The sequence below is a fragment of the Danio aesculapii genome, chromosome 12, assembly GCF_903798145.1.
Source record: "Danio aesculapii chromosome 12, fDanAes4.1, whole genome shotgun sequence".
Taxonomy (NCBI): Eukaryota; Metazoa; Chordata; class Actinopteri; order Cypriniformes; family Danionidae; genus Danio; species Danio aesculapii.
The window spans coordinates 47104128-47115534 of NC_079446.1; the positions used below are offsets into that span (position 1 = coordinate 47104128).

The following is an 11407-nucleotide window of genomic DNA, read 5'->3' on the forward strand; positions in this document are numbered from 1 at the left end:
ATTTTTGTTGAGTGCTTGTAAACAATTTATTTGGGCTGAATTTAAACAAACAAATTAAGTTGAACATTGCTACATTTAAATTGTTTGTTTAAATTCAACACGTATACATTGTTTGCAACACTTTTGCAGACATGATTTTTTTCAGTGCATTATGAATCAGTAAAATAGACTGTCAAAAATTTATTTGTCTGGCCATGAGGGTGGCAGACATTTGGTTATTAATTTTGCAACGCACATCAATGCTAAAAAACAAAAAAACAATTAAATAAAATGCAAAAATGAATAAACAAAATTATTTGCGGATGTGCCATGCTAATTTTAGGCTATACAGGGGTGGGTTTAGTGATTCGGAAGCCCTAAGCAATTCCAGCCATGGGGCCTACAAGTTCTAAGATGGGCCTATGTACATAAATATATAGTACTTTTTATATATTGCTGTTTTTCTTTTTCTATATTTTATCTTAATACAAAATAATAATATGTAACATTTTGTAAAACTTTTGAAATGATTTGTTTTCTAAAATGAATACAAAACTAAATAAATAAATGAATAATAAATGAACTACTCCATTCTTAAAGCTAAATCTTTACTGATTAGACTGCTGTACTGGTCCAAGATTGAGGGTGGGGGCCACATTTGCACAGATGTAACAATTATGTTCAAATTAAAATGTTTAGACCATCAGACATCCCTTAAATGTCAGACCCTCATCTGATGGTTTTTGTTGGGATGTTCTTGATATGTTCTGGCTGAATTTCTCTGTGAAGTAAAACAAAAATAAGTGTTCAGTCTTTCAGTTTGCAGACATATGCGCACACACGCGCACATACACACACACACACGCACAAGCACACGCACTTCTCCATATCAGAAAAACCTCTAAAAACAATTCGATCCATTTATGTCAAGATGGTTTGCAGTTTGTAATCCATAATCATCCTCAGGGTTATCCTCGTCATGTTAAAGTTATCAATATGCCAATGAGACACTGAAAGCAATTTTCTATATGCAATCTAAAGGAAAAATCAATAATCATGATAATCAATCAAAAGTTATTGTTATTAGTTCCCATAATTTTATTATTACTAATAACTTTAACCAATTAACTAGTAACTAATAGCTTTTAACAGTTAGAGTTATTATATATAAACATGGTTAAACTGCAGTTATATAGAGTTGTTATATAGATATGCATTTATAAATTTGCTGTTGAATATATAAAATAATGATAATTTTCCAGGTTATTTGAAATGGGAAATTTGTTGACAATAGACCCAATAGGGTTAGGGTGACAATAGTGTTCCCTATAGCCTGCAGCATAATCAGTACCTACAATATAATGTAATGCCTTACTTGTTAAGAGTTTCAGTAGCTATGTTTCCATCTAAAGATGCGAATTAAAATTATGCGTAAAACTGGAATATTGCATAAAAGACGTGCGAATAAAGCAGCGCTTTTATCCAATGAGTCAAAGCGAACTGAATCGTCACTTCCTGATTAACTGGCACCAAATACCAAAAGTAAAAACGATATTAAAACGTCTGTTGCTTCGATAGGAGAAGCTGCGTAAATCTTTTATTTATTTCATAAATGCTCTCAGAAAACAATGCCGTCACACAATGAATGTGAAGGCATGAGACATGGAGCACAGACGCTTTTGATTCTGCAGGTAGTTAATAATAGAATAACACTAATACTGAAACTGTTACAGCGTTTAAAATGGCCAAAACAACATTTCAGATGTTTTACAGTGTGCTCAGCCTGCTGGTTTATTCATTCACACACATTTTATCATAACATGATGTCTTATAACACAATCACATGACCTTTTTAATGCACATACTGGAATTTGTTTGGTAAAATTGTTTCTATCGTAGTTTATGCGTATCTTTTCTTATCGATTAAAAGGTTTATCCTACTCGGTTATGCGCATCCTTTTTTTAAATGTATGCACATCTTGGCATTGCTATCAACCTTTTTTTATGCACAGATCCAAAATGCACATAAAAATAGGTGGATGGAAACATAGCTAGTGAGTGTTTCAGGTTTAAAGGACCCAGTTGGAGATATCACTGATGAAATACTGAAAAAAGCACACGCTGTGTAAAATTCTGTTCCAGACAATCTCTTCATGCCATCCCAACACACATGGGTTACGTTATCTTAATCGTTTTTATAAATTTAAGTTGCCCCCCCCCCCCCCCCCCCCCCAAAAAAAAAACTGAGAATTGTGTTGTCAACTCATTTTAAATAAGTTGTTTGAACAAGCAGCAATAGGCAAGTTTTGTGTGCATTTGCAAACACTCATCGAATAATAAACAACAGTATTTATACAGTACCTGATATCTCCACAGTGAATGCTGCTGTTTTCATTTCAACTTTTGTTTGCATAAAGAAGCTGAATGTTTTCTTCATTGCTGTATCAGAAGTGTATCTGCATCTGAAGATGTTCCTCTGTTCACAGAGGCCACCGGGAAGCTCTTGTCTACAGATTTCGGAATTACTACTAATGTTAGGGGACAGAAATTTGGACTTCGTAATGCAGATTTCAGTGCACTGCTGAGAGACATTGCAGATGAGAGTCACTTCCTTCCCCACAGTTCCAGTCACATCACCACAGCTTACGTTGCAGACACCTAGAGAGAGAGAGAGAGAGAGAGAGAGAGAGAGAGATTATGGTTTACAATGGGGAAAATAAGTATTGAACATGTTTTTTCTTAGGAATAATATTTCTAAAGCAGATTTTGACATGGACATTGGGTAAAAACCCAAACAATACAAACATACAAATAAAACAAAAGAAAAAAAATCGTTTTAAAACAATGGAACGACAGAACAAAGGAAAAAGAACCGAACTATTGAAATGTATTAATACTTTATATACTGTAAAAGGTTTTTTTTTGGTGCTGGTAGCTTAAAGATGTATGGAGCATGAAGTCTCATGCATTACTCAGGTGTGAGTTTTTCACTCACTTTAACATGGTCAAAATCTTGACGGTTCTGTGGGTCTCATCTATCTGATATTTAATTTGTATTTTCTATTGGATTCTAGTCAGGTGATTGGCTGGGCCATTCCACAGCTTGATTTTTTTTCTCTGAAAGTATTCGAGTCTCTCCTTGGCTGTGTTTTGGATCATTGTCTTGCTGAAATGTCCACCCTGGTTTTATCTTCATCCTCCTGCTAATGTAGATGTTGGACTGAAGCAGCTGATATTCATTTACACTGAGGAAGGGCAGAGGGTTGCTGAAGAACTACTGAGAGATTTCAGCTGCTGTCTGGGCTTTCACTGCCGAACTACACCTCCCTTTCTTCATGTGTTCAATACTTTTTTTCCCGTGTAATTTCATTTTATTACACATAACTTCATATGTATACTGATCATTTTTATTTTCTTTGCATGTATGGATTTTTTTGGTTGTTACCAACATCTGGTGAAAAATTTTATTCAACGGCACCTTTAGAAATATGTTTAATACTTATTTCCCCCACATTTTAAACTGTTAAAAGAACCCAGTAAGAACCACTGTTTAACCACTGTTAAAACACTGAACCTAAATGCAACATTTCCTGAATTACATGCAACAGTATTTTATACAGTACCTTTGATCTCCACTGTAAATTCTTCTTTTGCTAAGCCTCGTTTCATTTGTATAAAGAAGCTGAAGGTTTCCTTCATTGCTGTATCTGGAGTGTATCTGCATGTGAAGATGTTCCTTTTTTCACAGGTGCTTTTAGGAAGCTCTTGTCTACAGATTGTGTGGTCATTATAGATCTCAGGAAACTGAAATGCATACTTTGTAATGCAGCCTTGAGTGCACTGTTCAGAGACCTTGCAAGTTAAAATGACTTCATTTCCCACAGTTCCTGTCACATTGTTACAGCTCACACTGCAGACACCTGAAAAAAACAAACAAGCAAACAAAGCAATATCTACAGTAGTCAACATTTTTCAACAAAGTATTTCCAGACAAGAATGGAACATCTTCAAATGTTGACTACTAGAGATAGATAGACAAACAAAGTGTACAAACATTAGCTCAAAGAAATAACATCACACCCTGACCATAATCGATTCCCCTTACAGTAGTGAAATAACTGTGTATTCATTTATTTTATCTGAAATGTCGTCAATTTCACAGTTTATTTTCTTACCTAAACCATCAGCTTGACGGACAGCAGTAAAGACCAAAACTAGAATGAACAGCCTCACCATATTTAAAGCCCTCATGATTCGCTTTCTGTAATAACAATAATAAAGACAGAAATTTGGTATTAAGACTAGAGATTAGTTAATAAAACTTTAAAGAGGAAGAGTAATGAATTCTTTGTGTACTTACGATCTGCTAGCCACTTGTCTCTCTCTGTGTGCTTATTACTTATGAGAGCATAACAGTTTTGAAATAAATCAGTTTCCTGTCTTGCCAGAGGTGTGGGTGATTTCTTGCTATATTCAACAACAAAGCTCATCATCCAAGTACTGCTTTATGACAAAGATTATACATTTCATTTTATAAATCACAGTTTTGCTGCAAAAGTCCAAGACTAGACAGATTTTTTCTTTTTTAAATAACTCAGACTGAATTTAATTAAAGGAATAAAATAAACCGCTAATATTAGCTTTTGGGTGAACAAACCCTTTAATGTACATGTAAAATGTAGAAACAAAAGATGATACTTCACTGTCTAATGAACAATGACACTGTTTTTGATCATAAACATCCTGAAATACGCTCACCAGCTACTTTATTAGGTACATCTGTCCAACTGTTTGTTAATGTAAATTTGTAATCAGCCAACTCAATGCATTTAGGCAAGACAATCTGCTGCAGTTCAAACCGAGCATCAGAATGGGAACAAATAGGGGATTTTAAACGTGGCTTTAAAAGTGACTTTAAACGTGGCATGGTTGTTAGTGCCAGACAGGCTGGTCTGAGTATTTCAGAAACTGCTGAATCTACTGGGATTTTCATGCGCAACCAGGTCTAGGGTTTACAGAGAATGGTCTGAAAAAGAGAAAATATCAAGTGAGCGGCAGTTCTGTGGCTGCAGATGCCTTGTTGATGCCAGAGGTCAGAGGAGAATCGCCAGACTGGTTCCAGCTGATAAAAAGGCAACAATAACTCAAACAAGCACTCAATACAACCGAGGTCTGCGGAAGAGCATCTCTGAACACACAACACGTCCAACCTTGAGGTAAAATGTAATGGTGTGGGGGAGATTTTGTCACACTTTGGGCTCATTGTTACCAATTGAGTATTGTGTCAACGTCACAGCCTACCTGAGTATTGTTGCTGACCATGTCCACAGTGTACACATCTTCTGATGGCTACTTCCAGCAGGATAACGCACCATGTCATAAAGCACAAATCATCTCAGACTGGTTTCTTGAACATGACAATGAGTTCACTGTACTCAAATGGCCTCCACAGTCACCATATCTCAATCCAATAGAGCACCTTTGGGATGTGGTGGAACAGGAGATTCGCATCATGGATGTGAGGAAAATTTCCAGTACCTTGTTGAATCAATGCCACGAATAATTAAGGCAGTTCTTAAGGCAAAAGTGGGTTCAACCCGGTACTAGTAAAGTGTACCTGATAAAGTGGCCGGTGAGTGTGAGTGCATATTCTGCTTGACATTAGGGACATTTTAAATAAGAGCTCAATTAATACCCAATAATATAATATAATATAATATAATATAATATAATATAATATAATATAATATAATATAATATAATATAATATAATATAATATAATACCTTTATTGTCAGGTGATTCATTCATTTTCCTTCGGCTAAGTCCCTTATTTATCTATGGTTCTTTTTTAGCAATGTGCCGAACATAGTTAATTTTTTGTTTTCTTTTTCAAATATTTCCCAAATGATGTTTAACAGAGCAAGGAAATTTTCACAGTATTTCCTATAATATTTTTTCTTCTGGAGAAAGTCTTATTTGTTTTATTTCGACTAGAATAAAAGCAGTTTTTAATTTTTTAAACACCATTTTATGGTCAATATTATCAGGCCCTTTAAAAACAAACCACTGTTATGCAATGACTTGCCCAATTACCCTAACCTGCCCAGTTAACCTAATTAGCCTAGTTAAGCCTTTAAATGTCACTTTAAGCTGTAAAAAGTGTCTTGAAAAATATCTAGTCTAATATTATATACTGTCATCATGACCAAGATAAAATAAATCAGTTAAAGTAGTTATTAAAACTATTATGTTTAGAAATGTGTTGAGAAAATCTTCTCTCCATTAAACAGAAATTGGGGGTAAAAAATAAACAGAGGGGCTAATAATTCTGACTTCAACTGTATATTTCTGTAAGCATCTAAAAAAATGTGTTTTAGGGTTTCATGACCTTTTAAAAAAAACAGATTAATTCATAACATTTAAATGAAACATTTAATTTCAGTTTTGCTTTTTTTTTGTAGCCTAGCAATCAATCAAACAAACAAACAAAAGGTTATGTTAAATTAGAAATGACCATCTCTGTTTGAGGCATTTGCCCCAACCCTTCCCATCATTTGCCCTCATCTGATTGGTTGGCGGGCCAAATCAAAGTTTACCAAGAGCCATCTTTGGCCTGCGAGCCCTAGTTTGGGCATCTCTGGTCAAACATTTTGTTAGCATATAGAATCTGAGCATTTTCGCTATTGCTGTGTGTGTATCTGCAAGTGAAGCGGTTCCTCTTTCCAGCTTAGTAAAAAAAGCAGATTTCTAATTCATTAGGATTTAGACATTTAATGTAACGCAGTGCACTATTCAGAAATTTTGCAGGTAAAATTTACCTTTTCCACCACAGTCACATTATTGAAGCTTATACTGTAGTCACCTGTGAAATAATTAAATAATGCAATACAGCAAAAGAAGAATAGAGTTATTAGTCAAAGCTGAGGCTTGTGGCGATAATACAAAACATTCACAAAGTAAAACTTATTCATCACTGTTAAAGGAGAAAACTTTTCATCATTTACTCACCATTTTCCTTGTTCCAAAGATGTTTGAGTTCTGTTTAACACAAAAGAAGACATTTTGAAGAAAGCTGAACCTAAATCAAACAGTCGACACAAAATGTTTGGTGTGTTTCATTATAGTTTAGTTATTTATTTCAGTATTCTAGGCCATCATAAAGAGAGGCTGTACAAACACGGTCCTTACAGAACTTTATACAAGCGAACCACATATGAAAGACCAGGAATAAAGTGAAAGAACAAAGGAATTCAAAGAAATAAAAAAGGTAAACAAAACATGTTTCCTTCACTTTCAGTATAACAACATCAGTTTAGTCCTCATTTACAATTATAACAAGCTTTAAACGAGCAGCAATCCTCCACCGAGAGTCAACCAACAACAAAAACAATGCAGAAATTCACCTCAGAACAAGACACAAGATGCAAACGAATGAAGAGCAGAAGAAATTCATGCCGTTTATGTACATTCAGGTGCTGCTTAATTAAAAATATAGTCTCGTGTGATGAATATATTGGTCAAAAATGACTGGTTTCATCATATAGGTCTACAGCAGACGATCAGACACGATCTCATGTGCATATAAGAGAGACGGTGGACAAGAAATCAACATTAAACCAACCACGCGAGCGCTTATGCAGACACATTTCCTCGGTGCACATCAAAGGTAAACAAAACGACAAACAAACGGAATGTCGCGTCAAGAATTCGAAAAGAATTCAGAATTCAAAATTCAAATAAGCCGACAAACCGAAACCCGTCCATGTCTGGGTCTGGTTGTTTTGTATGCGGTGTGAAAACAGCGCTCTCTGCTGGTAGAAGAATGCATTGCAACAGTTACATTATATTCATGTGACACCTGAGCAGAGAATGGCTTTCTGACCTTATATATATATGTTCATCTAATACCGCACAAGACTATTCAATATCATGCTTTCTGAATATACAGCGCTGTATCGGTTACGTGTTCTGTATTAAAGGTACAACAGCAGGGAAATCAATGGTGGTTCATGAATTGAGTGAATTTCACAAAAAACAGGTCAAGGACATGTCCAGCTTATGATTTTATCCCTAAAGTATTGTAATTTAAATAATTTAATAATTATTATTGAATAATAACTAATCATTTGGATACATTTCACAGAACAGATCAAGCACATGTTCAGCTCATGATTTCATCCCTTAAAAGTGTATTGTTATTTAAATAATTTAATAATAATTATTAAATAATGTCTATTATTTTGGATAAATATCACAAAACAGGTAAAGGACACCTCCAGCTCATGATTGCAATCCCTAAGGTATTGTAATTTAAATAATTTAATAATTATTATTAAATACTACCTGTATTATTTTGGATACATTTCACAAAACAGGTCAAGGACATGGTTCAGCCCCTGATTTCACCCCTTAAAAGGAGTATTGTTATTTAAATAATTTAATAATAAATATTAAATAATAACAACTATTTTGGATAGATGTTCATGACTTCATCTTTTAAATATTGTCATTTAAATAATTTAATAATTATTATTAAATAGTATCTAATATTTTGGATATCACAAAACAGACCAAGGACATGTTTAGCTCATGATTTCAATCTCTAAAGTATGGTAATTTAAATCCTTTAATAATAATTATTAAATAATCACTACTATTTTGGATAAATATCACAAAACATTTAAAGGACACGTCCAGCTCATGACTTCATCTCTTAAATAAAGTATTGTCATTTGAATAATTTAATAATTATTATTAAATAATAACTAATAATTTGGATAAATATCACAAAACAGGAAAAGGACAAGATCAGCTTTTGACTTCATCCCTTAAAGTATTGTAATTGAAATAATTTAATAATTAATATTAAATAATGACTAATAATTTGGATACATTTTACAAAACAGATCATGGTCATGTTCAGCTCATGATTTCAATCCCTAAACTATTGTAATTTAAATCCTTTAATAATATCTATTAAATAATATCTACTATTTTGGATAAATATCACAAAACAGGTAAAGGACAAGTTCAGCTCATGACTTCATCCTTTAAATAAAGTAGTGTCATTTAAATTATTTAATAATAATTATTAAATAATAACTAATAATCTGGATACATTTCACAAAACAGGTCAAGGACATATTCAGCTCATGATTTCACCCTTAAAAGAGTATTGTTATTTAAATAATTATTAATCAATAATAACTAATATTTTGGATAAACATCACAAAACATTTAAAGGACACGTTCAGCTCATGATTTCACCCCTAAAAAAAAAAAATCATATAATAACTGTGTAATATACATCCTGTTACTTAATAATTAAATAATAAATATAACATTTAGTATAACGAACCATATTTTTGGAGGGGACCATTAAGATTTCATTATTTGTCTGACAATTAATGTGTTTTCGTGTCAAATGAATATGAAAATTGTTTCCATAAAATGTAAATTTCTATGACATATTTAAACAATAAAAAAACTACCATGATATATACATATTTCACAATGTATATATATATAAATATACATATTTAAGTGCAAAGTATACAACCTGTTTTTTGTATTAAATAATGAAATATTTAAATAATGCATAAATAGAAGTAATATATGTGACATTATTATGACCATTATTATTATTATAAGGTAGAAAAGCCATGTAGCACATAAATACAGTATAAATAAATGTCACCATGACAACAACAATAAACAAACCCTTAATGGTCCAGAAAGAAAATAATAATTAAAATTTGGGGTGAAATTGAGATGTTTTTAACTTGACATACTTTTATTCCATACTTTTAGACCTTATTTTGCCATTTAGACTCAATAGATTTGATTCAAGACAACTTCCACGCCATATTTACTCATCGAAACACCACAGTTATCTGTAAAAGTAAAAAACAATGCTCGAGATTGAAATTGGATGCCAGAATCTCGTCACCATGATGAAGAAAACATGGTACATTCAGCCATTTTCAATGCATTCGTGTATGAAGCCGCGTGCCGTCTAATAAACATCAACATATGCGTTGTTGTTGCTCACACAAACAGGCCTATGCTGAATATTGCATGTGGCAGTATTTGAGTTTGACACACCACATTCATAACAAGTTTTAAAACATTCCTTATATAGGTGATATATTTTTGTGCATAAACACACACACACTCTCTCTCATCGGTTACATAAGAAAGCAGTAAGGGGAAGTGCGTCTTAAACACTGACTAACTGCATTTAACAGGAGAAGATGACATTCAGTGCGCTGCGTGGGTAACAGGTCTGTTTGACTCATGAACTACACACTGCAAAAACCTCCTACCAGCCCAACCAAACAAACACACACACACACCAGAGATTGTCACTATAGTCAGCCATGCCGTACACAGCAGACAACATTCAGCCAAGAGAATAATGCAGAAAAGACAAGGACGAGAAGCTAAAAGAGAGCATATTCAACAAATCAATTATATAGGCTATAAGATTACGCTCCTCCGTTCGCCTCACTGCACAAATCAGCTCCTCGAAATGCTTGCTTTGTCTCTCATTGAGTTTTTTTTTTTCAATAGAAATATATAAACATCCTTAACATTTACTGAGAAGAGTTATTAGCACATAGTGTGTTTACTTTATGCATGAATGGTTTAGCACTGGTGGGAAAAATGAGTTGATAAATAATAAGTGAGAAAGCAAATGTAAATACTACACAAAAATGCTTAAAATGTAATCTTGCATATTAGAATTTGTCATTAAATGATATTAGAAATGTCAGAAAATATATATTGAATATACATAATGGATTACATATTCAATTTCTAATCCAAATAGTGTTAATCAGACACAAAATGGTGATATTAGTGCTTAAACTTGGGAAATAAAACGTGAATCGGGTGATAAAGCTGTAATTCAAGACATCAAATACTGTATAAAATTAGCTTGTATATTTTTTGTGAATTTTTATTTGACATCTAAACATCCTAGAAATGTACTTTTGCATATCGTGGTTTGTTTTGACTGAATATATCTTGAATTAAATAAATTTTTTTGTTTTCGAGCATAAATCTTGAAAGAAAATCAACTTGATTTATGGTTAAAACTAAAAAAAAAAGTATCAACTTAGTAAGAAAACCCTAAGCATGTGTAATTTATCTTGAATTAAATGCATTTTCTTGTTTTCGAGCATAAATCTTGAATGAAAATCAACTTGATTTATGGTTTAAACATAAAAAAAAGCATCAATATGGTAAGAAAACCCTAAGCATGTGTAATATATCTTAAATTAAATGCATTTTTTTGTTTTCGAGTATAAATATTGAATGAAAATCAACTTGATTTATGCTTAAAACTAAAAAAAAAAAGTATCAGTATGGTAAGAAAACCCTAAGCATGTGTAATATATCTTGAATTAAATGCATTTTTTTGT

At 32.8% G+C, this 11407-nt stretch overlaps 1 protein-coding gene across 1 annotated transcript; it reads right to left on the reverse strand.

The window, feature by feature from the left end:
• On the reverse strand, window positions 1-4517 carry LOC130238770 (uncharacterized). Its single transcript, XM_056469876.1, has 5 exons — window positions 4340-4517; window positions 4155-4240; window positions 3603-3899; window positions 2341-2637; window positions 1-760 (listed from the first exon to the last, which is right to left on the reverse strand). Exons 2-5 carry the CDS (start codon window positions 4228-4230, stop codon window positions 675-677), a joined length of 756 nt encoding a protein of 251 aa, XP_056325851.1. The 5' UTR covers window positions 4231-4240; window positions 4340-4517; the 3' UTR covers window positions 1-674.
• Between the last annotated feature and the right edge of the window lie 6890 nt (window positions 4518-11407).